The 27,440-nt window shown below is 47.6% G+C and overlaps 1 protein-coding gene across 9 annotated transcripts in view; it reads left to right on the top strand.

Annotated features, from left to right (window-relative positions):
• The window catches only part of TMEM268 (transmembrane protein 268), a 57,612-nt gene that overhangs the window by 11,558 nt on the left and 18,614 nt on the right, over positions 1-27,440 (top strand). For 4 of the 9 annotated variants that reach the window (XR_008291021.1, XR_008291023.1, XR_008291022.1 and 1 more), the window contains exons 3-9: positions 4,673-4,824; positions 6,722-6,829; positions 9,199-9,348; positions 13,628-13,738; positions 16,718-16,798; positions 17,744-17,929; positions 20,833-21,535. Coding sequence is in view for 5 of the 9 variants with exons in the window: in XM_053204721.1 (XP_053060696.1) it covers positions 4,673-4,824; positions 6,722-6,829; positions 9,199-9,348; positions 13,628-13,738; positions 16,718-16,798; positions 17,744-17,929; positions 20,833-21,012 (968 nt within the window). In the remaining 4 variants the exon portion in view is untranslated. Of the gene's footprint in view, positions 1-4,672; positions 4,825-6,721; positions 6,830-9,198; positions 9,349-13,627; positions 13,739-16,717; positions 16,799-17,743; positions 17,930-20,832; positions 23,059-27,440 lie in introns of those variants that run through there. The other 5 variants (XM_053204721.1, XM_053204722.1, XM_053204724.1 and 2 more) reach the window with 2 other exon arrangements.

Below are 27,440 nucleotides of genomic sequence, written 5' to 3'. Positions count from 1 at the left end.
CCTGCAGAGTCTTTGGTGTGCAAAGAGCCAGTGTAGGGAAGCAGCTGGTGTTCTCCATGCCTAGCACCCTGGTCCACATGGGTTTTCTGTGCTGTGCCGTGAAATGGGGTGCTGGTCTGTGGCCCCACCCGGTGAGACTGCCTGGGTTTTGGGCACTGCCTTTGCCCCTGTTTCTTACTTTCATTTCCTCTGGTGACTTCGGGCAGGTCTATTCGCCTTTCAGAGGCTCTGTTCCCTTTTCTCTGACAGTGGTACCCACCTTTTAGGGCTCTTGGAGGATGAAATGAGATTAGGACCATGAAGCCCCAGCCCTGTGCCTGGTGCCTGGTAAGGGCTCAATACTTAGAAGCTATCCTTATTGTACCTTATGCAAACTCATTTCTGCCTTTATTTTCTTTTTGTCTAGTTTCTCTCGCTTGCTTATTTTTATTTTTTTAATTTTTATTATTATTATTTTTTAAATCTTTATTTATTTTTGAGAGAGAGAGGGAGAGCAGGGGAGGAGCAGGGAGAGAGGGAGACACAGAATCCGAAGCAGGCTCCAGGCCCTGAGCTATCAGCACAGAGCCTGACATGGGGCTCGAATCCACAAACCACGAGATCATGACCTGAGCTTAACCAACTGAGCCACCCAAGCGTCCCACACTTGCTTATTTTTAAATCTAATTTTATCTTTTCATATTTTATTATTTATTTATTTATTTATTTATTTATTTATTTATTTATTTATTATTTTTGAGAGAGAGAAATAGAGTGCAGGTGGGGGTGGGGCAGAGAGAGAAGGAAACACAGAATCCGAAGCAGGCTTCAGGCCCTGAGCTATCAGCACAGAGCCCGACGTGGGGCTCGAATCCGCAAACCACGAGATCATGACCTGAGCTGAAGTTGGATGCTTAACCAACTGAGCCACCCAAGTGCCCCACACTTGCTTATTTTTAAATCTAATTTTATATTTATTTGTGTATTTATTTATTTATTTATTTATTTATTATTTTTGAGAGAGGGAAACAGAATGCAGGTGGGGGTGGGGCAGAGAGAGAGGGAGACACAGAATCCGAAGCAGGCTCCAGTCTCTGAGCTGTCAGCACAGAACCCAATGCAGGAGTTGAACTCACAAACCGCGAGATCATGACCTGAGCCAAAGTTGGACGCTTAACCAACTGAGCCAACCAGGTGCCCGTTTTCATATTTTATTTTTATAAAGCCACCTTAAATCCAGGAGTGGGAGGGTAAGAACGAATACAACTAAATCCATGCATGGGTTGCTTTACTGTAACTTTTGAGTCCCAACAAGCTTGCTTTTAAATTGGCAACGACAGCGGCCAGTTATTCAACCCCTGTGTTTCTCCGAACATTTATTTTCATCATCTCTGCAAAGCTGCGTGTGGTGATATGATCCCCCTCCAAGCGAGGAAGCAGGCCAGGGATTTAGATCACTTTTTCTTTTTTTAAATGTTTTTTTAATGTTTAATGTTTATTTTTGTTTTTAATGTTTTAATGTCTCTGACAGAGAGAGACAGAGCATGAGCAGGGAAGGGCAGAGAGAGAGGGAGACACAGAATCCAAAGCAGGCTCCAGGCTCTGAGCTGTCAGCACAGAGCCTGACACGGGGCTCGAACTCACAGACCGCGAGATTGTGACTTGAGCCTAAGTCAGACGCTCAACCGACTGAGCCACCCAGGTGTCCCTAGATCACTTTTTCATGGCTACTCTGTGAGCGAGAGGCTGGGCTACACTTTGACTCCTATAGCTAGCTGTCTAGCTTATACTTTCCTTGGCTCCCCACCTTGCCTCCACACCCCTTCCTTCTTGCAAAAACTTAAAAAAGAGAGGAAAAAAAAAGAAAAGAAAGCAAATAAAGTTCTTTTTGGCAGGGCATCCAATGCTCTTTTACCCTTGAGATGACAGATGATTAAAAAAAAAAAAGACATAAAAAAAGACATAAAAAAAGGACTCTAATTGGGGGTTAGGGGCCAGGGTTCTGTCGTGTCAATTCATTTATACATCAAACATTTATTTAGTGCCTACTGTATGGCAGGTATGAACCCAGCTCCGGGGATTCGGTGTTGAGCAGAACCAGTGTGGGAGTACATAGTCTCCCACATTGGGGGATAGACTTTAATCAATTAGTTGAAAACCTATGTAAGCAAATAATTGCAAGCGTATGTACTTATCTTTGAATATGTACTCCTTTGAAGAGCAGTTCTGAGTAGGTTTAGCAGAAGGATTTGATCTGTTAGGAGTGTAGTGTCAGGGAAGACTCCCTTGAGAGGTGGTTAATGAGCTGGAATATCAATGATGAATAGGATTTCACTGGGTGAAGCCCAGTGGAAGTGTTCTAGGGAAAGGGAACAGCATTTGCAAAGGCCCTGGGGTGGGAGTGAACACTGCTTGTTCCAAGAACGAAGGACGCTGGCCTTCCACAGAAGGAAGCTGAATGGCTCGAGGTGAGTTTGGCAGGAGGCTGGTTCTTCAGAGGGCTGGGCGAGTGTGGTAAGGAGGTTGGTTTTTGTCAGTAGAACACCAAAAAGCTATTGAATGTTTTACTCAGAGGACTGATAGCATCCAGTTCACGCACTGGCTGATGCGTGGAGAATGCATTGTAAGCGGGTAGGTTTGGAAAAACCAGTGAGGAGGCTGCCAAAGGGCATGAGGAAGAGGTGAAGGTAGCCTGGCCTGGGTTGTGGTGGAGATGCCAGGAGGTGCGTGGAGTTGAGAGACATTTTGTTGGCCCAGCTGGCAGGGCCCGGAGAGGGGCTGAGTGAGGAGGTGGAGACAATGGCGGGGGTGGGGCACAATTGTCAGGAAGGTAGGGCTAGTCATTTGGTTTTAAAGACTCAGGGGCGCCTGGGTGTCTCAGTCAGTTAAGCATCCGACTTCGGCTCAGGTCATGATCTCACAGTTCGTGAGTTCAAGCCCCGCGCCGGGCCCTGTGCTGACCGCTCAGAGCCTGGAACCTGCTTCGGATTCTGTGTCTCCCTCTCTCTCTGCCCCTCACCCTCTCATGCTCTGTCTCTCTCTCCTTCAAAAATAAATAAACATTAAAAAAAAATTAAAAAAAAAAAAGACATATTGCCCAGAGCTAGGCTCAGGTGACAGGAAGTTTGGGCCAGCAGATAATGTATTTATGGTTTAATCTCTTCGTGCTGCCCCATTTTCTAAGCCTCGCCTACAGAAAATGTGCCAGCATATATCCAGGCCCAGCCTCGCATGGCTGAACACTGGGGATCCCCCCTCTCCTGCCCACCCCAGCTGCGTGGCTGCTGACAGGGTGGCTCACGGGACCTCCTGCTGTGGTGGAAGGACATCTGGATCCTTCTGTCCAGATTCTCTCTACTAGTAGCAGAAGGTAGATTTAGCTTCATTCCTTGGCTGTTCCTCCCTGGGCCTGAGGGGTTTCAGTCCCCAGGGGCTTTCACCCCAGCAGACCTCACTGGGCTGGCCTAGTCGCCGTCCTGCCTGGCTTGTGGCCAGACTGAGTTGATGTGTGGTGTTTTGTGAGGTTACGCTTAATTCAGTTGGTGCTTTTGAATTGTCAAGTGAGTTGCAGATACCCTGGGGAGGGGTTACCAGTAAGTCAGTGTCTTCGTTTTCTGTGGCTGCCCTAACCAATTACCGCCCACACAGTGGCTGGCGAAAGATCCGTCCTCTGACAGTTCTGGAAGCTGGAAGTCTGACGCTGGCTTCCCGGAGCTAAAGCCCCCGTGTCAGCAGGGCCGCCTTCCTTCCGGAGCGCAGGGAGAATCTGATTCCAGCTTCCAGAAGCCACACATACTGCTTGGCCCGTGAACCTTCCTCCACCTCAAAGGCAACAGTGTTCCATTTCTGTCCCTTTCTTCCCTGGTCACATCCCTCCTGACCCTTCAGTCGCCTCTCTCTTCCAGTTTTAAGGATGCTTGTGATTACATTGGGCCCACCCCAACAGCCCAGGAGAACCCCCCTATTTCGGGCCTGTGGATTAGCCACTTTAACTCCGTCTGTAACCTTAATTCTCCTTCGCCGTGTAACATAACATATTCATGGGTTCTGGGGAGTATGGCGGGGACATGTCTGGGGTTCATTGTTCTGCCTACCACAGTCAGACGGAGCCCGCTGGGAATGTAATATTTGGGTGAGCTTCCTGTGTGGTGGTGTTCATACAAATGTCTGAAACATCACCTTCTCCATGTACTTAGTTGTATAGTCTGCTTAAATATCTTTTCTGGGGCTCCTGGGTGGCTCATCTGGCTAAGCATCTGACTCTTGATTTTGGCTCAGGTCACGATCTCACAGTTCGTGAGATGGAGCCCTGCGTCGGGCCCCACTCTGACAGCTTAGGGTTCTCTCTCTCCCTCTCTCTCAGCTCCTCCCTTGCTCATTCTTTGCTGTTTCTCTCTCTCTCTCTCAAAATAAATAAACATTAAAAAAAAAATCTTTTGTGATGGGGAGCTCACTACTCCCAATTCTTTGTCTGGACAGCTCTCATTCTTGGGAGGTTCTTCCTTTATAGGGTCTTGCGTTGTGTCCGGGTAGCCTCCAGGCTCTGGTCTCAGTTCGGCCTCCTCAGGGGTTCTGGTCAAGTTCGGTCCTTCTCGCGTGGGGATTCGAGGACCGCCACCACGTCCCTCCTTGCCATGAGATGGTTCTCGTGGCCAGAGGAGGTGATGCCATTGGGCTCCAGGCTCGTCCACAGTGGTGCTCGCTCAGCCAGGTGAAGCTTCTGGTGTGCTTTCAGAGCTCCGCAATGGCCAGGTCCTCACGGTTCTGCGGATCGACAACACCTGTGCGCCCATCGCCTTCGATCTGGGCGCCGCAGAAGAGCAACTGCAGACCTGGGGCATTCAGGTGAGTGCGGGTTTTATTGACATGCTGCCATTTTTCCCCTCCTTCCAGCCACCTACCTGCTGGCCCGTCCACCTATCCTTTCATCCAGTTGTCCACAAAACATTTGTTAAACGCGTACTCTGGGCTCCGTATGGTGGGAGGTATAAGGAAGATGTATTAGGAGTGTCTCCTCCTCCCAGTTACTTCACTTAACAGGTGCGTGTTTTGGGGCGCTCGTTGTTTGCTAGGCACTGCGCAGGGCACTGGGGTCCATAGAGGTGGCCAATACCCAGCGCCTGCGCTCACACAGCTCATGGGGCCCAGCACAGGAGGTGGACTCGCGCCAGATAGATCAGGTCAGGTCAGCAGGGTATGAATGCCGCGGCAGAGGCATGTACAAGGCACCGAAGACCTTCACAGGAGAAAACGATGAACTCGCCTGGGGGAGCGGTGGTTTCGAAAGCGTCACACAGGAGCAGATGCTTGATCTGGGATCTTGAAGGAAAAATAGGGGCTTGCTGGGTAGACAGGAGGAAGGGCATTTTAGGAGAGGGAACTGTATATTCAACGGAAGAGTACGTGAATTTATTAGATAATCATGCAGTGCTTTGAAGCACGGTGATTTGAAGCCTAGGCTTCTCAGATCAGAGATCTGGATGCAGATCTGTCTGGGTGGCTTTCAGCAGGTGAATTAACCTCTCCGGGTGGCCGTTTCATCCTCTATTAAATGAGGGCCACATTAATACCTATCAGACAGGGTGTTTGTGACGAGTAAGGAAAATAATGTGGACTAACCGTGGACAGGAAAGATACACTGCTCATTTTGCCCTGCAGATTTTAGAGTTCACTTCTTTCGGACTGAATTGCATTATTGTTTAAATCAGCATGTTATCACTTGAAGGGAAACTTTCCACATTGACGGTACTCACCCCGCGTCACCACAATGGCTGGTTTATCACACCATGTTTCCTGTCAGCCTTTGTACAAAAGAACATTTTTCTTCAACAGTTGTCTTCAGATGGGGTTTTCTTAACCAGGGAAAACAGTCCACATATTATTCTGCCATGTTCCCAGACATCATCTTTAATGGTTCGATTCTGTTTTCTTGAGCAGTCCACTCTCGCAGGGCCTTTACGTGCTATGCCATTTTTGTTTGGGCAGAGAGATGCGAGTTTTCAGAGCCTTGGGCGGTATTTATCGTTATTGGTGTTGCAGTGTTGGTACCTGCTCACATGTATCGAGTGTCCATACGGACCGGACCATACTGGGCCAGTGTGCATGTGCACTTAGATATGACACACATCTGTCAAAAAAACACATAACCGCTGGAGGCAGAACAGAGTCCCCCCCCCCCCCCCAGATGTCCGTATGTATCTACATGGTACACATATACTTATTTTGCAACACACACGTTAGTATTGCATATGCATCATGTTATTTCATATGCACACCACTCCTACAAGTGTGTGTTCTTGTTGTCCACACTTTATAAATGAGGAACCTGAGCTCAGAGAAGTGGGGTTACTTGGTACGCGAATGGAAGAGCCAAGGTTTGGACCCAGCCTACTGACTCTAGGGCCTGTGCCTTAACTGTTAGGCTCTCTTGGGTCTGCTGTGAGGTCCTGTGCCTCGGGCTGCAAGATCCGCACCCCCCCTCTGCCCCCACCAAGGGCGTCCTCCTGGGTCTCGAGTTACCCCACCTCCCCAGGGCACTCTTCCTTTCCTGAGCTGCATTCTGTGATTACCACTCCTAGTGCTCCGAGCTCCTCAGTCTGCCTTCCGGGGCAGCCTGGAAGGTGCCTGGTCCCCCTCCCATGTGACAGTCCCATGAACTGGAAATGACATGCTTGCATGCAGGAAGGAGGTGGGAGTGGTTCCCCGTGGCTGATTGGTCTCTTTCCCTTGCATGGCCAAGCAGGTCCCCGCCGACCAGTACAGGAGCTTGGCTGAAAGCGCCCTCTTGGAGCCCCAAGTGAGGCGATACATCATCTACAACTCCAGGCCCATGCGGTTGGCCTTTGCTGTGGTAAGGAGGCAGGGGGGCCTCACACTGACCTGCCGCGCCCACCCCCGTCACACTGCTGAATTGGGCATTGTGCTCTGGAGCCTCTTGGTGTGGGTAACGGGTCTGGGGCTGGTGGCCCGGCCGCCTGGGATAGAGCAGTACACGTGTACCTGGATTTGGTATAAGAGGAAATGTATGGGAGAGAGTCATAACCAGATTCCCAGGGAAAGGATTGGAGGCAGGGTTTACTAAGGGCAGGGCTTGGGACCGGGAATCTACAGACCCACCACTGAGACTTTGGACTCAATGTCTGGCTTTGGTTAAGACTTGTCTTCTCTCTGGGGGGCACCTGAGTGGCTCAGTCGATTAAGTGTCTGACTTCGGCTCATGTTATGATCTCACTGTTTGTGGGTTTGAGCCCCACATTGGGCTCTGTGCTGACAGCTCAGAGCCTGGAGCCTGCTTTGGGTTCTGTGTCTGCCTCTCTCTCTGCCCCTCCCCTACTCATACTCTGTCTTTGTCTCTCAAAAATAAATAAAATGTTAAAAAAAAAATTAAAAAAAAAAAAAAAAGACTGTCTTCTCTCTGGGACTTGGTTTCCCCATCTGTTCAACAACAGGTAGGTCCATTCCAGCTCTCACCATAAATACATGGGTGTGTATAAACATATATGTGTATGTGTATATGTACACTCATCGAAGACACATACGTATAAATATCTGTGTACACCTACACACACACACACACACACACACACACACACACACACACGGAAGAACCAGTACTTGAACCCAGGCAGTCTGGTTTCAGCATCTGTGCCCTTAACCACTCTGATTTACTGCTTCTCTGTATATATAAATGGTCAAAAAGCACTCTTAAAATTTTTTTTAATGTTTATTCTTTTTTGGGAGAGAGAGAGACAGAGAAAGAGTGGAGGAGGGGCAGAGAGAGAGGAGGAACAGAATCTGAAGCAGGCTCCAGGCTCTGAGCTGTCATCACAGAGCTTGATGCAGGTCTCAAACCCGTGAACTGTGAGATTATGACCTGAGCTGAAGTCAGATGCTCAACTGACTGAGCCACCCAGGCACCCCGCCGCCAAATGGCACTCTTGACTCCCACGTCTGCTTCTAGAAAAGGAAAAGGAATGGCTACTGGCATTTGTTAATTCTTCAACAAGTGTTGAGCTTATATATGCTATCTGATTAACCCTTATAACAACCTGTGAAGTAGGTATTATCCCCATTTTACAGTTGAGGAAACTGAGGCTTAGTGTTGTTAATAACTTGTCCAAGGCCACCCATAGCTGTTGAAGGATCGCTGTGGACTTCTAACTCAAATTTATTTCACTCCCAGGCCTTCTGCCCTTTTCTGCTTTATTTAAAATCCGGGTGACCCAAAGTTTATGGTGGTGCTATTGACAATAGATAAAGTATGGAATGAGCCCAAATGTCCATCAACTGATGAATGGATAAAGAAGATGTGGTGTATATATATATATATATATATATATATATATATATACACACACAATGGAATACTACTCGGTGATGAAATAGAATGAAATTTTGCCATTTGCAACAACGTGGATGGAACTAGAATGTATTATGCTGTGCGAAAGAAGTCCATTAAAAAAAGACAAATGACCTCACTCATTTGTGGAGTTTAAGAAACAAAACAGATGAACATAGGAGAAAGGAAAGAAAAATAAGATAAAAGGAGAGACAAACCATAAGAGACTCTTAAATGCATAGAACAGACTGAGGGTTGCTAGAGGGGTGTTGGGTAGGGGATGGGCTAAATGGGCAAGGGGCATTAAGGAGGGCACTTGTTGGGATGAGCACTGGGTGTTATATGTAAGTGATGAATCACTAAATTCTACTCCTGAAATCATTATTATACTATGTGTTAAAAAATTTGGATATAAATTAGAAAAATAAAAAATAAAATCCAGGTGAGCAAGAATTCAGAGTAACTATCCTTTTTTCTTTTTAAATTTCTTTTTATTTATTTTGAGGAGAGATAGAGAGAAAGCATGGGAGGGACAGAGAGAGAGGGAGACAGAATCCCAAGCAGGCTCCACACTGTGGAGCTTAAACTCATGAACCATGAGACCATGAACTGAGGCGAAATCAAGACTCTGATGCTTAGCTGACTGAGCTACCCAGGCGCCCCCAGAGTAGCCATTCCTAACCCCTTTTCTCTACTGTTGCTTATGGACAGGGAACAAGGGCTCCTTCCTACAGACCCTGATCAGTCCCTTCCTGGCCCTGTGAGCTCTTTGACTCCAAGGAGGGCGTCAGACATGTCCAAAAGAGTGTGTCCCTTTGAATGGAGCTGCTTTATTCCAGGACTGGTATTCCTGACCACGCTCTTTCTCTGGCTTCTCGCAGGTGTTCTATGTGGTGGTGTGGGCTAACATCTACTCCACCAGCCAGATGTTTGCCCTGGGGAACCACTGGGTAGGTGTGCTGCTCGTGACCCTGGCTGCCATGAGCCTGACTCTGACCCTCGTGCTCATCTTCGAGAGACACCAGAGGAAGGTGAGATGTTCGGAGACCCCAGGCACGCTCCCTCCAGAAAGGGTGTTTCTGGCAGGACAAGCCCAGGTCTGATCTTTCTCTTTTCCCTGCCTCAAAGGATTTCTGCAACCATGCGGGCCCATGAGTCCAGTGACTGAAAGAAATGAAATCACATGTGTGATTAATTCCTTTCTGTCTTTCCTATCTAATCCCCGTGGGTTGTTTTTCTGGAAGCAAGCTGTGTTTTGAGAGTCTGGAACAGGGGAGGAGGGTGTTTTGGGTTTACGGAGCCCTTTCACACTAGTAAATGGCCGAGTTGGGATTCAAGGCCAGAGTGCTCAGGTCCCAAGCCATGTTCTCAGTCAGTACCCTACTGCACTAGTGTTCTACGGCTCCCTATCACACTACCATAAACACAGTGGCTAAAAAAACATAATGTATTATCTTATGGTTCTGGACTTCAGGGCTGCATCCTTTCTGGAGCCTTTAGAGGATAATGAAGTTTGCTGCCTTTTCGAGGTCCTGGGGAGCCACCCGCATTCTTTGGCCAATAACCCCCCTGCCCATCTTCCAAGCCAGAAATGGCGGGTCTAGACCTTCCCATATCTTTGATTCTTTTGGCTCCTTCTTCCAACTTTCATTTATTTTTATTTTTTTAGTTTTTTAAATGTTTCTTTATTTTTGAGAGAGCCAGAGCATGAGTGCAGGAGGGGCACAGAGAGAGGGAGACACAGAATCTGAAGCAGGCTCCAGGCTCTGAGTTGTCAGCACAGAGCCCGATGCGGGGCTCGAACTCATTACCCCCGAGATCATGACCTGAGCCGAAGTTGGATGCTTACCTGACTGAGCCACCCACGCATCCCTCCTTCTTCTACTTTTAAGGCCTCTTGTGATTACATTGAGCTGCCCGGATTATCTGGGACAATCTCCCTTTTTTAAGGTCAGCTAATTAGCAACATTAATTTTATCTACTACCTTAATTCCCCCTTGCTTTTATATATTCACAGGTTCTGGGGAGTAGGACTTTGGCACCGTTGAGGGCCGTCACTCTGCCTACCACACCTCCACTGTCTTTCCAGCTGCTTTAAGAAGCTCCTCCCAGTACCTGGCACAGAGTTGGATTTGGAGATCCATTCTGGCTTGACTCCGGAGGAGAGGGATGCTGGGAAATGTGGTCAGAGTTTGGGGTGTGAATTCCATTTAGTTCTTGTGCTCAGAGGGACAAATAGGAACTTTATGGCTTAATCATTCTGAAAAGATCTTTGTTGGGCTTTGCGACAAGGCTGACGAAATAATGCTGCCCTTGGGCTCTGTTGAAGCTTTCATGGCTCTGGTGCTTGGCATATAAAAAATAAATTGAACTGGCTGCTCTTGCCGCAAGAAACTTCTCTTGGGGCAGGGAGAAAGTAGACTATTTTGCTTTAGCAAGAGCCAGCGAAACTCCTGGCAGCTGGCAGGTGCTTCAAGGGTGCAGATGCAATTCATGCAGTTTACAGAATGCCCACAGTGGCTATCCACCTTCTTCTCTCCCTTCCTGCCTTGCTCAGTGTTTATGAAGCCCCTGCAAGTACCAAGCAGTGTGCTAGGCACAGGGCACAGGGTTATATAAGATCCTCTGTCTTTACTCAGAGGTAAAGCATGGGGGCCCCAGGTATGCAGTGGCCCCCCTGCCGTCAGTGTTTGTTCAGTCAGGGAACCTTGGGGTTCCTTCACTCCTAATAATGACCACCATTTAATGAGCACCTCCTGTGTGCTCCTTGTTTGGCACTGGCTGTCTACACCCGCCAAGCATATGAGGCGGCAGGATATCTCTGCCGTTGGCTAGCTCTGCAACCGGGGCTAAGTTATTACTCTGCCTCTCATGGCCTTAGTTTCTCATCTGTAAAATGGGATAATAATTGTAGCTCCCCTGGGGCACCTGGCTGGCTCGGCTGGTAGAACATGCAACTCTTGATCTCAGGGTCGTGTCTTCAAGCCCCACTTTGGGCGTAGAGCTTACATTAAAAAAATAATAACCGTAGCTCCCTCAGAAGATTTTGGGGAGAATTAAATGAGTTAATGTATGCAAAGTACTTATAATAGTACCTAATATAATGTAGATGTTCAATAAGTATGAACTGTTATGATCGTTGCCTCTGTTTGCCTGTGGGGAAGCCAAAGCTCAGAGAGGTAGAGTAACCAGTCTGTGGTCACACAGGCTCCTCTGGTCTTGCCTCAGCTCAAGGATTCCTTCCTCCTCGGATCCCTCAGCACTCAGGACCACGCAACTACCCCTTCCCGACCATCACTGTCCCTCTTCCTGTTAGTGTCCTTGTACCATAGCAGCCTTGAGAGCCTTAGCATTTTGCACACACTGCCTTGTTTTCACCTTGTTTTGGGCATTATTAGCCTTTCTCAAGACTGGGAGGTTTGTGAAGGCACACAAGAGTCTGCCTGGTATCCCGGGCGGAGTAAAGCAGGTTGCTAAACCATGTGGGAAGTTCTGAAAAATATCTGTGGCCAACAAAGAACAGGGGAAGACAAAGTTTGCAACTCAGTATTGTCACTGAACTGATATCATTAGTTGACAGGCATGGAGTGTTCATTCTTGCAAGTGTTCTATGTGGGTTGACTCATTCCATCCTTACTATAACCCTTGTTATAGGGAGGTGTGATTTTCTCCACTTAGGCAATTTTTTTTAATGTTTATTTATTTTTGAGAGCAAGCAAGAGAGAGACAGAGCATGAGCAGGGGAGAGGCAGAGAGAGAGAGGGAGACACATGTCCGAAGCAGGCTCCAGGCTCTGAGCTGTCAGCACAGAGCCTGATGCAGGGCTTAAACTCACAGACTGTGAGATCATGACCTGAGCTGAAGTCAGGCACTTAACCGACTGAGCCACCAGGCGCCCCATCTCCGCTTTTGGAGATGAGGAAGTGGGGGCAGAGAAGTGGGGTGTAGTTTGCCCAAGGTTGTACAGGGGGTGAGAGACAGAGCCAGGATTTGAACTCTTGGTGATACAGGTTAGGGTGAATAACCCTTACTAACACTCTAGGCAAAACAAAATATAATCACCCCATGTTTTCATAGTCATAGCATTCCTAGAAAATTCAGTATATTTTAGACCCATTTAAAAACAACAACAACAACAACGTAAGGGGCATGGGTGGCTCAGTTGGTTAAGCATCTGATGCTTGATTTTGGCTCAGGTCATGATCTAATGGTTTGTGAGTTCGAGCCCCACATTGAGCTCTGTGCTGACAGCATGGAGCCTGCTTGGGATTCTCTCTCTTCCTCTCTCTCTGCCCCTCCCCCACTTGCTCTCTTTCTCTCAAAATAAATAAACGTAAACTTTCAAAAAAGAAAACAACACTGTAGGTTTACATGTCAAATAGAACCTGGTTGGCCGGTCAGAATTACAAGTAGCTTATTCACCTATGTTCACATCTGGTGGGGAATGTGGAGTTTGGTTAGGCCGGGAGACCCCTCTTCCGATTGTGGGATTGCCTCTCATGGGACTTTGTCATCAGTGGAAGGCATCCCCAGTCCTTGTCCCTAAGTGCCAGCATTGCCTGTACCATCCCTGTGACAACCAAAGGGCTTTCTCACATTTCCAAAAGCTCTCTAAGGGAGTCCTTAGACTCCTGGGGACCTTGACTGTCCTCCACCTGGCTGTCATCTGGTTGCCTCTCTAAATCCTTAGAGAGTCTCTTCTCCAAACCAGCACTTCGGTCTTGACACGCTTCTTCCTCCTCCTCCCCCCTTCCCCCGGGCTGCTTAACATCTGCTTAGTCAACTCGATCCATGGCGCCAGATTGGCTTGGGTAGGAAAAGAGGGAGCTGGATTCCCAGAGTCCCCTTCCAAGGGCCAGGCACTCTTCACAATAAGCGCTCAAACCCATCCACCCCACCGCCAGCAGATATCTCTGTCAGCACAGCGGACGGTGTCCCAGGCACTGGATTAAGTGTTCCACACACACAGTCCCAGTTCAGTCTCACCATGTTCCTAGGAGGCAGGGACATTGTCCGTATTCTACAACTGAAGAAAGCAGGACTCAGGGAAGGAGCGTCACTTGTTCAGGCCCACCCAGCTGGGAAGTAGCAGGGCTGGGCTTCTACCCAGAGCTGTCTGACACTATTGAACTTATTGGCTGCAAACCCCACAACCCCATTTTATAGGGGGAGCAATGGATGTGTCTCGATGCCAGGATTGCCCCCATGGTATCTAGAGGTGGACAGCTGCTAGAGGTGGGTGTGGCTCAGGGCCTGAGAGCTCCCTGGCAGCCCGGAGATCTGACCGTGAGCCTGGCGTTTGTCTTCTAGGCCAACACCAACACGGACCTTAGGCTGGCGGCTGCCAACGGAGCCCTCCTGAGGCACCGGGTGCTGCTGGGGGTGACGGACACGGTGGAAGGCTGCCAGAGTGTGATTCAGGTACTGTGTCTGGCAGCGACCTCTGCTTGGGGGCCCACGTGAGGGCTGGGTTGGTGGGGGACAGGGCCCCATGTTCCCCTGGGCAGCATGGTGTCTCAGAGTCTGCTAATGGGATGAGCGTGGCCAGCCCTGCTCTTTGTCCCTGCGTCAGCACTTTGTCCTGGAGACTCATCTCTGGGTGGTGGCCTGCAGCCTAGGACCCGCATGGGGCAGGACTATCTCAGCCACACTCCTCATTCAGCATTTATTCAGCAAACAGAGGGGGCCTCTTCTGTGCCAGGCCCCTGCCTGGGCGCTGAGGAGCCCATGCACGGTTCCTGGAGAGGCAGGCCAGACCCTGAGGCCTTGTCCACTTGGCTCGGTCATTTTTCTTTGGCCCAGGTGCCCTGGGTAGACCTTAGGTGACTAGTAAGAGGTCACACAGTGGGTCTGGGACATAGCTGGGGCCCAGGTCTCCTGGTCCTGGCTGGCCTCTGCCCAGTGGGATTGATAGATCTCAGTGCTACCTCTGCATTCTCACTGGTCCCCCTCGCCTAGTTGGAGTTCAGGAGGGCGCGTGAGGGCGGGACCTGGGAAGAAGCTCCTTGTGCACATGACCTGTTCATCCTACCAATATTTATCGAGAACCTAGTATGTGTCAGGCCCTGTTCCAGGTCCTGAGGCTGCAGCAGAGAACAGACAAGCGTGGATCCCTGTGTCATGGGCCCCGCACACCTGAGATGGTGTAGGATACAAGGGATCTTGCCTGACACCAGGTGTGTGTGGGGGGGTGGTGGTGGTGAACTCAGTGACATCACAGGACTTCTGGCAGTTCAAGTGTGACATCATAGACTGGGAGCTCCTGGAATCTGGGGGTCTTCAATTTGTCCGTGAATCCTCTTAGATTGACACATAGGAGTGACTTGGAAAGTGTTAGCTGAATGTATGGATGGATGAGTAGTGAATAGACACACCTTTCAAAATAATTGGGGACATCTTTTATTTATATATTTATTTAAAAAAAAAATTTTTTTTTCAACGTTTATTTATTTTTGGGACAGAGAGAGACAGAGCATGAATGGGGGAGGGGCAGAGAGAGAGGGAGACACAGAATCGGAAACAGGCTCCAGGCTCTGAGCCATCAGCCCAAAGCCTGACGCGGGGCTCGAACTCCCGGACCGCGAGATCCTGACCCGGCTGAAGTCAGACACTTAACCGACTGCGCCACCCAGGCGCCCCGGGGGGGGCGGGGGACATCTTTTAAAATAAATAATTTAAAAAATAATTTCAGTCTCAAAGTACTGTGGTATCTTAGGATGAGCTGATACAATACCTTGGATTTTCTCTAACATCCGGGATGTTAGACACCCAGGTGTCCTGGGTGAGTAATGGATGGGGGTAAAGATAAATAAAACAAGTGTAGCCATGAACTGGGGTGTCTGGGTGGCTTGGTCGGCTAAGTGTCTGTCTATTGACTTTGGCTCAGGTTCGTGAGATCAAGCCCCACATCACTCTGTGCTGACAGCTTGGAGCCTGCTTGGGATTCTCTCTCTCTCTCTCTCTCTCTCTCTCCCTCTCTATGCACCCCCGAACTCTTGTGCTTTCTCTCTCTCAAATAAATAAAACATTAAAAAAAATAAAAAGAGTAGGCATAAACTGAGAACCACTGATCCACCCAAGATGATGGGCAGCTGGAAGTTAATTATTTCATTAAAAAATTAAAAAAAAATTTTTTTTAACATTTATTATTGAGAGACACAGAGAGAGTATAAGCAGGGGAAGGGCTGAGAGACGGGAGACACAGAATCCAAAGCAGGCTCCAGGCTCCAGGCTCTGAGCTGTCAGCACAGAGCCCGACGTGGGGCGCAAACTCGCAAACCGCTCGGTCATGACCTGAGCCAAAGTCGGACGCTCAACTGATGGAGCCACCCAGGCGCCCCAATTAAAAAAAAAATTTAATGATTATTTTATCTTGAGAGAGAGACAGAGCATGAGCGGGGGAGGGGCAGAGAGAGGGAGACACAGAATCCAAAGCAGGCTCCAGGCTCTGAGATGTCAGCACAGACCCTGATGCGGGGCTGGAACTCATGAAACGTGCAATCATGACCTGAGCCGAAGTCAGAGGCTTAACCGACTGAGCCACTCAGGTGCCCCATCATTTGCTCCACCTTTGTATCTGATTGGAAGTTTTCATAATAAAAGGCAAAAAAGAAATTCATTTTGAAAAGCGTCCCTTGATGTTAAGAAAGTGGAGAGACTCGTTGGCAAGGTGATGTGACCTTGGGTCTCATGGGTCAGTAACTGGGAGGAAGGAGGTCTGGGATTCAGAGGAAGTGGTCAGTGGCTGGAGGCATTGAGGCAGGGACTACGAGCTTCTTGCAGAACTTCAGTTGTGATGTTGGCAGGTATGGAGTCGACAAGATATCGTAAGTGAACTTGGAGGGTTTTGGCCTGGCTGTGTTACACTTGACCTTCTGAGGACTGTTGAGGTTGAGGAGGAAGGGGAGATAATGGTGAAGTAATTTTTACCCTGCCCCCCTCCTCCCAGAGCACCCCAGTTGGATTTCCTCCCTCCTGGCCTTGAGCAGTGGGGGTGGGTGACTGAAGGGTTTCACTCCTTTGTATGTGGGGTTCCAGACAGCAAGGCACCCCGGCCCCTGAGGATGAAGGTGGTAGCTCCAGGTGGATACGCGATGTCTGGGATGCTTTGGCATCTCTGTGGGATGCTCAGTGACTTGTAGGAAGTGGAGCTGCAGCCATTTTGAACAGGGTTTGACATTTTCCAAATGTGCACACAAAGCCATCTTTCTCCCGGCTGTACAAAGGAGACTTCGCTAGTCTGAGGAGAGAGCAGAATGGCACGTTCCCGCCAGAGAACATGCTTGTCCTCAGAAGGGCCGAACTCCAGCAAGGAGGCAGGAGGTGGAAGATAGTGTCAGGGATGGAGAGTTCAGGGTCGGGCTGGCTTTGAGCCTCAGCGGTCATGGCTTCTCTCCCCAGCTCTGGTTCGTCTACTTCGACCTGGAGAACTGTGTGCAGTTTTTGTCTGACCACATTCAAGAGATGAAGACTAGCCAAGAGGTAAGAGGCCTCAAGTGAAAAAACAAACACACAAAAATAAACCAGGAGGCCACATTGCGTAGATTGCATTTCCTCAGTGTTGGAAAAATGCCTAAGGAAAAGTTACTTGGAAGGAAGAACACCCATGTAGAATCAGTGGTTGTTTTTGCTTAGGGAATTATTACTTTTTAACTAGATCTCAATTAGTCTCCTTTTCAGCTAATTGCACTTTCTACATTTCCTAGAGTGAGCATATATATTTATTAATAATATAGCAATTAGATTAACAATAAATGGTAATAACAATAATACTAATAAAGGTTCTGGCAGTGGGAACCTTGGGGAAAGTACCAGGTATTTAGACGACTTTCCCATGTTCAAAATGCCTTCCTATCATTTGTGATCAGGGCGTTCTTGCTCTGATCTGACACATGAGGAAACCGAGGCTCTGAGAAGTCTTGTCGCTGCCTGAATGCAGTCATGGGGCCAGTTGGTGATGCCCAATTTGGAGCTCAGCCTTCCTGTCTCAGAGCCCTGTGCTCCTTCCCTGGGATCAGCCTTGCCTGGAGCCCTGGCAGTGCTGGCGTGGGGTCTTGAAGTCAGAATTGTGGTGTAGCCCGATCCCAGCCCACTTGTTCCTGTGTGGCTTTGGGCAAGGCCTTTGGGCTGCACTTGACTCATCTGTAACATGTGGATAAAGATACCCATGACCCAGGGTGCTTTGAAAAGCAAATGACAGCATGGAAAGAAAAATGCTTTCGAAGCCATTAAAGACTGTAGGGAGCTTTGTAGGTAATTATCTGATATGTCGAATGTGGCTCAGTTCCAGATACTCCTGAGGTCAACATCTGAGTCTGTAGATGAATCCATCCGTCCTCTGTGGGGTCTATTCAGGGAGTGACCCAACCTGCTACATACCACCCAACTCCGGACATCATCCAAGCCCTGTCTCTCTTTCTTCTGCAGTCCTTGCTGAGAAGCAGATTGAGCCAGCTGTGTGTTGTCATGGAAACCGGAGTGAGCCCCGAGACAGCAGAGGGGCCTGAGGACCTGTTGGAGGAAGCCCCTCTCCTGCCCGGCAGTCCTCATTCGGAGGAGAGGCCACTCCTGCAGACTGAGCTTCGCCAGCTCGTGCCTGAGGCTGAGCCAGAGGTAAGGGGCACTTGGGCCCGTCAGGGCCACCGTCCCTCACAGGGTATTTGTGTGGAGTCCGTGTGGGGCCTCAAGTTGTAAATCCCAGGGAAGATGGCTTCACTGAGTAGGTAGAGGCCATACGTATCTTTTAGCTTACTAGTTTTCAATATATGTTTTCCTTACTGTAGCATTTTTTTAAGTTTATTTTTTGACAGAGAGAGAGAGCATGCGCACACAAGTGGGGGAGGGGCAGAGAGAGAGAGGGGAACCAAGGATCCAAAGGAGGCTCTGCGCTGACAGCAGAGAGCCTGATGCGGGGATTGAACCCATGAACCGTGAGATCATTACCTGAGCTAGAGTTGGATGCTTAACCGAGCCACCCAGGTGTCCCTCCTTACTCTAGCATTTGAAAAAATAATTTTTAGGAATCATTTTCTGCTTACTGGGTTCCGCCTCCATCTTTTAATATCTTGGGTATTCTTTTTGGTAGCTCCACAGAATGTCTGGTTGTTGCATGTTGATCGGTTGGTCATAGCCTACCTAGCCATAAACATGTTAATGAGTATTCAGGTCATTTTTTAAATCTATTTTTCAATCAGTCTGGCATCTATCCATCCATTTACTTAAATTGCAGTTGGATGTGTAACTCTTATAGGCATCTCTCTTGAATTCCAGTGCCCCTAGCCCGAGTTCTATCAGGCCCTGCCACCCAAGCTGTCGGTTTGATATGACCAGAAATCTGATAGTGTGGTTTTCAGCTTGTGTCCTCCATGAGGTTGGACCCACTGACTGGGAGACATGCAGAGAGGGGTGACCTCAGGCATGCTGTGATGCAGGGAAGCACCTGAATTTTCTTTTCAGGGAAAGATTAAAGGTGCAAACCAGCCCAGACTTTCCCTTTTGCATCGGTGGGGAGTAGGGGGACTGGCAAATGGGACTCAAGAGAGAGAATGATAAATATATTAATGTCTTCACTTGAATCCCATTGACTTTTTTTAGAGCAGAAAAGATTGATAAGGTCATGTACTTTACTGTGGCATGCCTGGGTTTATATGACATAGCCTGTTAAATCTGATGGGTCTTTTAAATTATTTTTCCAAATTCATTCGAACCAGTAGTAATACAATTTCCTGTCATGAATATCAAGCGTGTATGCACATGTTTTTAAAGTAGCTACCTTTTGTAACTTGGCTAGGGAAAATATAATCAGTGCCCAAGTCTCAGCATAGCCAGATAGACCATCATATTTCAATAGGAAACCAACGCCTGTGAAAGATAGAGAAATAGTTATAATCACCTCTTACATTTTAACAGATTTCTTATTATGCATAAAACTCTTTAGCATACCCTGTGAGGCGTGGATTATGTTTCCTCTTCCTGGTCGGGTGAAATGGGCTTCCAAGAGGTTATCTGACCTGCCCCAGGTCACCGAGCAAGGGAGAATGTGGCAAAGCCAAGGGCAGAAGCCAGCCCTCCTAATTCTAAGTACAATTTTCTTGCCACGGTTCTTTGCTCCTTATGCTGTTGATTTTAGAGTAGATTGGCAAGGAGACCAATCTGAATTAGGGAGTGGCAGACTATTTGAGGTTTTCAGTATTTTCTAGCACCAAGGATGACTCAAAGGAAACACCAGGAACACTAGGTGGGGGGCTTTCTATCAATTAGCCCATTTAATCCTCACTCCAGCTCCCCCAAACAGGTGCTGTGATTTTCCCTCTTTTCCTGTTGAAGAAAAAGGCTCGGCAAGGCAAAGGTCCATCGTCGGGGGCTAGGCTCAAATTCCCACTTGGTCCTTTTGATTTGAGAGCCTGTTCTTCATCACTAGTTCTACTGACACGAATAGCTTTGATGTGACTCATACCTTACTTTATTACATGCTGACCGCTCATGGAGATTGTGTAAGCCTTCAGTGTTGCACCTACAGGACCGAAGCATTTCCCCTGGAATCCCAGCTGCCAGTCCAATTAATGGAACTTTGGAGACAAATGTGTTAATAAGAGCATGCATTAAATCCAATTTTTTACATTCTTTTTTTTTCTTTTTTACTGTTTAAGTTTTTTTCATTACAGAAAATATAAATAGATATAGATATAGATAAAGATATAGATATGGATATAGATATAATAGAAAGTTTGCCCCCTTAACCATTTTTAAGCGTACGATTCAGGGGCCTTAAGTACATTCATATTGTGTAACCAACACCGTCAAACATCTCCAGAATGTTTTCATTTTCCCCAACTGAAACTCCGTATCCACAAAATGCGAACTCCCCCTCTCCCCCCTTCCCCAGCCCCTGGAAATCACCGTGCTACTTTCTGTCTCTATGAATGCACTACTCTATATGCCTCATGTAAGTATTTGCCTTTATGTGATAAATCTGCTTTTTAAAAGCAAACTTTTCATATAGTAGGAGTACTTGTCTAAAGAAAGCCAGCAGGTGCCTTGTAGGAATTGAAGAATCCTGCCGTCATGGGGATGATCCCCTAACCCCATCCTCATTTACTAGTGATTTTCAAGTGCATTACTTTGACCTCATGCGTTTTATAGTCTCACTGACATTTGAAACTGGAACCAGTGTGTGTGTGTGTGTGTGTGTGTGTGTGTGTGTGTGTGTGTGTGATCGGTTGCTATAAATCAGTGGTAATGTCTCTAGTGCTTTGGCACTCCAGAGCTTTTTTGTTCAGGTAGGTCACCTACTTTGGAGGTAAGGAAGCTGAGGCTGCAGGAACCCCACGGGGTGAGCTGCAAAGCTGGGGTTCCAGACCAGGCCACACATCTCCCAAGAGCCCCAGGTGAGGACCTGGTGGGGTTCTTCCCAGTGAGCATCACTGCTGGTCCAGGGGTGTGAGGACCACTTGGCTTTCCCCTCGTACATTAGATGCTTCTCTGTGGCCTTCATTCTGCTTCCCTGCCTCTTCCAGGAAATGGCCCAGCAGCTGTTGGCGGTATTTGGCGGCTACTATATCCGGCTCCTGGTGACCTCGCAGCTTCCCCAGGCAGTGGGGACACGACACACAGACTCGCCAAGGATTCCGTGCCCCTGCCAGCTCATAGAAGCCCACATCCTGGGTACTGGGTGCTGCCCATTCCTGGCCAGGTGACCTAGGGAGGAAGGTACTCCGCTTCCTGCAAGACTGAAGGTCCTCAGGAAGGCTCAGGAGCACCAGGCGGCTGACGGTGAGCCCCAGGGGAGGAGAGAAGCATCTGGGAGCACTTGGAAGACCGTCAGTCATGTCAGAGCATGGGTATCGTGCTTGCTTCAGGACTCTGCACAGGAATACCTTTCCACATCCCATGCTGACCCCTGGCCCTTTCAGAAGCTGATGGTTGCCAAGCTGGTCCCACTCCAAACCAGTCTCTATGCTGCTTAGAACCATGGGCATGGATGGAAGGCCTCTCCCATGCCCTTCATTGTCTGGAGAGCCCAGAAAATGTGAAGATGCCCCTACTGGGCCAACCATGTGTCCAGAGCTCAGTCTCAGGTGATGGTCCTGTCCTCAGCTCCTTCTTGTCAGACAGGAAAACTGAACCTCAGAGAGGACTCTGCTCTTTGTAGCATTGTCTTGGGCCTCCAGAATTCCTAATCGGAAGGAAAGAAGTCAATTCTCAGAACGTTCTCCATTTGTAAGTTTCTCATGCCCTTTGTTTTATGACAAACAATGGCCCTGTGTTGTCTGCTAGCACACAGACTTCTAGGAGGCAGAAGGGAGAAACCAGCGGCATGTAACTGATAATGGGACTGTTTGGGAAAGATTGATTCTGTCTGATTTGAGGATGTATTTCGTTTAAAGGCATGCATGCCTGTGGTTGTGGTTTTATACTCCAGACCGAGAGCAGCAGTCCTGTTTTCTGACGCTAATCTGTCACTCATGACGTTCCATGAAGAGGTCAGGGGTTTTCAGGTTCTCTGCTCCTGAGCAAGTTTGAAGACCAATTATTCCATAGGCACAAATCCAAAAGACCTGGCCTGGCATTTAAGGGCTCCCAGCCTGCAGGACCCAGCCCTCATCTGTGATTTTGGCTTCATCTCCCACAAAACTTCTTCATAAGTTGAAACTCTTTCCTGGACTAATGTACCTACTCGATCTCATCCTTTGAACTCCTATGCATGCTTCAAAGCCCAGCTTTACTTACCTCTCCTTCAGGAAGCCTTTCAACATAGAACATGCTCTGCTTCTCTGCCTCCTTTAAATTCTTAATGTAGCTGCTGTCTTTATTGATGTTTTACGTTATCAATTCTGTTTTCCTGTGCACATGCGCATTTTTCTAGCTAGACTCAGTTTCTGAAGGACAAAATTCTCACCTTATAATTTTTGTGCATGGCCTAGGCCTGCTAAGGGGAAAACAGACCAACCCAGTGGATTGAGGGCTTTGTCATCTCTAGAGTAGCCTTTGCAGATTGCTCTCTATGCTCAGTTGAATGTGGTTGGCACAGACCTGGGTTCTGGTCCTGCTGCTGACATTTCTAGCTGTGTGACTTTTGGCCAGTCCTCAGTTTACTCATCTTTATGTAAATGAATACATAATGGGTAGTTGGATGATTCTTAGTTTCCCTTCTAAAGCTGAAGTTCTGGCTTTTTCTGTTCCAGTCTAGCCCTTGGCCTATCTGTTATGCCTTTATCCACATGTAGAAGGGTCCTCCAGCCTTACATGACTGAGGTGTCCCAGACCTGTCGGACCTGCGGACGGAACACTGGCCTAGTTAGCAGGAGACCTGGATTCTCGTCCCAGATATGCTGCTTCCTTAGAAGCATGACCTTGGCCAGGTCACGTAACCTCTCTTGAGTGTCCGTTTACTTCTTTCTAAATGGATCTGGTGAACACGAAATGTAATCCTGTGGGTGACTTACTGTGTAAGAGGCCAGTCTGACTGTTTGCTTTCTCTGGGCCCAGAGAAGACAAATTGTGTACATAGACCCACCCCGGGAAATGGCTACCTTAGGCATTTCTCTTTAGCCAGCTCTCAGGGCCGCTGTGCTCCATCAGAGTAATTCATGAAGGCAGTCGCTGTCTCGCTCCCCTGCCACAGAAGGAATGTGGGCTGTGAATGGGCTCCTTAGAAGCCCGTATTTATCATCCAACTGGAAACCCTGGTAAGTATAGTAACAGAATAAACATGTCTGTGTTAAATGATGAAAGGCTAACGTCCAGATGCTCCTTGAGGTGTTCTTCCCTGCCTTTTCCCGAGTTGCTGGTAGTCTCACCTAGTGGGCAGAGCATTCACGTGTGCCCCCCCCAGGCGCTTTCTTTGCCTTCACCACCAGCTCTCCTCCTTTAGAAAATTCTGTGATCTCTGTCTTGCCTACTTCACAGGGTCGTGCGAAGCTCAGAACCCATACCTGGACACGCACCCTGCTTTAAGGCTCTGTGTTGAGGACAGGCACGGAGACAGTGCAGATGGTGGGTGCGGAGGGAGGGGCTCAGAGCCTGGATTCTGGAGTTCCTCAGATCCAGGTTCCGCTCCTCGGAGCAGCGTCCCTTGCCACCCTGGGGTGTCACTTCTCGTGCATGGAATGAGGATTTAGCATACGCAACCGGCAGGTATTGTGAAAATGAGATAATATAAAGAATGGAAAGTGCTTGCAACTTCGAGCTACAAGCTTGAGTCAGAGCACAATAAATTGTTGCTGGTTTTTTTGTTTTGTTTTGTTTTTTTGATCTCTCACTATGGCTTCTACACCGTAGGAACCCAGTGTACGTGTTTGCTGATGTAGTAGGTCATTAACAGTTCACGTCGATTCAGTCTGCCTCAGACGGCATTACTCCAGCACCACGGGGTGTGTTTATGGGAATAAAGATTCTAGTCAAACCTCTCTGAAATTCAGTCCCTGGAGACAGTGTGGCAGGGAGGTCAAGAGCAAGCTGGTCACTTTGGGCCAGATGCTTACCCTCTCTTTTCTTCCTGTACCTCTATTTCCTCACCCATAAGGGGGTGTGTGATGATAAGGGGGGTTTAGCTGAGGCGTTGCATGGGAAGTACAAGGTCTGGTCTGTCGTAGGGTCCAAAGCCAGGGCTCCATCGACGGCAGCATTTCTCAGCTGCTCCATGCTGTTTGCTAGCTGAGTCCATTTGTGCAGGCTTTGACCTGTGTTGTTCACATCTGTATCCTTACTGATTGGGGTTGGTTTGTCTGTCAGTGACCGAGAGTGGCAAACCTCCAACTATGATTATGCATCTTCTGTTTTTCCTTTTACTTCTGACACATTTTTGTATTGCATAGTTTTGATATAATTCACATAGCAGAAAACGTACCACTTTAAAGTATACAGTTCAGTGGTTTTCAGTGTATTCGTAGGATTGCATGACCTTTACCTCTGTTTAATTGTAGACCACTTTCATAACCTTTTCCCCTCCCCCGCAAAAAAACCCATCCCCATTAGCAGTCACTCTCGATCCCCCCCCTCCCCCTCAGCCCTGACAACCACTGACCTGCTTTCTGTCTCTGGATTTTCCCCTTCTGGACATTTTATGTAAACGGAATCCTACAGTATGTGGCCTTTTGTGTCTGGCTTTTCTAACATTAGCACAATATTTTCAAGATTCATCCATGTTGGAGCACATATCATGATTTTATTTTTTAGTATTAATGATCAATTCCTTATTATTCCGGAATAATATTCCATGACATGGATGTATCCCATTCTGTTTATATTTCTTCAGCTGGGTTGTTTCTACTTTTTGGTTTCGTGAATGATGCTGCTATGAACAATTACATACACGTCTTTGTGTGAGCATATCTCTTAGTTCACTTCTGACAAGTTTTGCTCTATTATGACATGCACACGAATACAGAATTGTTAAAACTTCCAGATGGGTTGAAACCCTTTCATCTTTATGGAATGTCTCTTCTTATCTCTATTAGATTATTGCCTTAAAATCTACTTTGATACATTAGCTTTCTTTGGATTAGTGATTACCCAGTATATCTTTGTTCAGATTTTTACTTTCAACTTATCTGCATCTCTGTATTGAAGGTGCCCCTCTTATGGGCATGTGTGATTAAAAAAAAAATCTGGGGGCTGCTGGGTGGCTCAGTTGGTTTGGCATCCGACTTCAGCTTAGGTCAGAGCCTGGAACCTGCTTCAGATTCTGTGTCTCCCTCTCTCTGCCCCTCCCCTGCTTGCATGCACTCTCTCTCTCTCTCAAAACTAAATAAACATTAAAAAATTAAGAAAAAAAATCTGTTCTCTGCTTTTTAACTGGAGCATTTCCTATGCTATGTCTAATGCATTTGCTGATGTGTTAGATAGGTCTGGGCTTACTGGTACCATCGTATGGTTTATTTTCCATTGGTTCTTTTTTTTCTGGTTTTTTTTTTTCTGTTTTTTTCTGTCTCCTTTTGCATTGAGATTTTTTTCTTTCATAATCTCTCCTCTAGTAGCCTAGGACGTATGTAGTCTGTGCTTTGAGTGGTCACTGCAGTTAGGCATGTGTCCTTGACTTATTTGAGTCCAAGAGAGTACTTTCGCCACTTTCTGGACAATCCAAAGACCTTAGAACCCTTTCGCCGTTCTGCCTCTTGTGCATTGTTATCATGGGTTTCAATTCTCTCTGTATTTTATTTTATTTTAAAGTTTTATTTAAGTAATCTCTACACCCCATGTGGGGCTCGAACCCATGACCCCGAGACCAAGAGTCACACAACACACTCCTCCGACTGAAACGGCCCTTCTCTCTATTTTAAACCACAACAGGCATTATTTTTTAAATTTGTTTTAATGCTTATTTTTTTTTTTTTTTGAGAGAGACAGTATGAGCAGGGGAGGGGCAGAGAGAGAGGGAGACACAGAATCTGAAGCAGGTTCCAGGCGCTAAGCTGTGAACACAGAGCCTATTGCAGGGCTCGAATGCACAAAGCATGAGATCATGACCTGAGCCAAAGTTGGATGCGTAACCAACTGAGCCACCCAGGCACCCCCACAACAGGCATTATTATCAGTGCTTTATGCAGCCAGTATTCATTTAGATCTATCTACACTTCTATCTATCTACACGTATACTTTCTATTATTCTTTATTTGTTACCTCTTTATTACTTTTTGTGTCTGCCTGCATCTCTGCACATTTACCTGTGAATATTCCCCTTTTCCTGGAACTAACCTTTGGCATTTCCTTTAGTATAGCATAGTACCGAGCGCATTTGGAAGTACCGTTCGTTAGCATTTTCCTTCCAAGACCAATCCTCTGGTGACAGATGGAGCTTTTGTTGGCCGGAAAGCCTCTGTTGTTTTGAATTCTGAAAGGTATTTTTGGTCTGTCAAGAATCCTAGGGCACTACAGTTAATTTTCTTTAAAACTTTGGAAGACATCCTTGGCTTTCATTGTTTTCTGTTTGCAGAGTCAGCTCTCAGTCCCTTGGCTGTGATGGCTATGTCTCTGCTGTGGGCTTGCGGTGTGCGTGTTGATGCCTCCTGGTGTCGCTTCCTTTCTGCTTCTCCTGCTGGGGGGCTCCCAGTGCCTCTTGAATCTGTGACACGGCTTCCTTCAATGTAGCCTCCGGCCTCCCCTCTCCCCTCTCCTTCTGAGGCTCTAACGACAGGCTTGCGAACACCTTTTCGCTGCATTTTTGTGGCTCTCTGTGTTTCGTGTTCTTCTGGCTCTTCCTGATTCAGTCTGAAGGTTCCCTACACATTCTGCTTCATGACTCTTGCCCTTATTTGTGTCTAGTTGATTGTTAATCCTCTCCACAGAGTTCTTAATTTCAGCCCCAGTCCTAAAAATTTTTAATTGACTTTTTAAAATACAGGTTACAGTTTTCAGCTGAAACGATCCATTTTCCTGTCATCACTTTTCTTCGGTGTTCTGAAGTGGATGTTTGCTGACTCCAGTTTCTGGTTCTTCTGTTAGATTGGTTTTCTTTTGCTTTTCGGTCAGTTGGTCTTCTGGTATTCTTGGTATTTTTGGATTGAATATTAGACTTTTTTTGACAAATGAACAGCTGAAGAGATGTACAAGACTCTGGATATTCCTTTATTTTAATGAATTTTTTTAATGTTTATTTTTGAGAGAGAGAGAGAGAGAGAGAGAGACAGAGCATGAGCAGGGGAGGGGCAGAGAAAGAGGGAGACACAGAATCTGAAGCAGGCTCCAGGCTCCGAGGTGTCAACACAGAGCCCGATGCGGAGCTTGAACTCAGGAACCGTGAGATCATGACTTGAGCTGAAGTCGGATGCTTAACCGACTGAGCCACCCAGGTGCCCCCACTCTGGATATTACTTTAGACAGGATTTACTTTTGGTTCTGAGAAAAGTAGGGGTGGGATAGATTTGACTCTAGGTTTCAGTCCTAGTGAGGCCTGGTCCATTTCTGGTTAGCCCTGACTACCTCTTCAGGGATTTTAACTGAAAACCTGTTCAAAAAACAAAAAACAAACTTTTTGAAACCAGGACTCCTCCTGTGGGGTGAATCCCTCCTTCAGGGTGAGCCCTCAACTTCTGATTTTTGTTGCCCCAAGCTGTGAGTCTGCTAAAAGCCCGCCCCCCTCAGTTTTTCAGCCTCTTCAACCCTGCTTAGGAATTGGCAGGTGCCT

This window comes from Acinonyx jubatus, chromosome D4 (assembly GCF_027475565.1).
Source record: "Acinonyx jubatus isolate Ajub_Pintada_27869175 chromosome D4, VMU_Ajub_asm_v1.0, whole genome shotgun sequence".
Taxonomy (NCBI): Eukaryota; Metazoa; Chordata; class Mammalia; order Carnivora; family Felidae; genus Acinonyx; species Acinonyx jubatus.
Note: the sequence above shows the minus strand (reverse complement) of the source record. Positions and strands in the feature narration are given on the sequence as shown.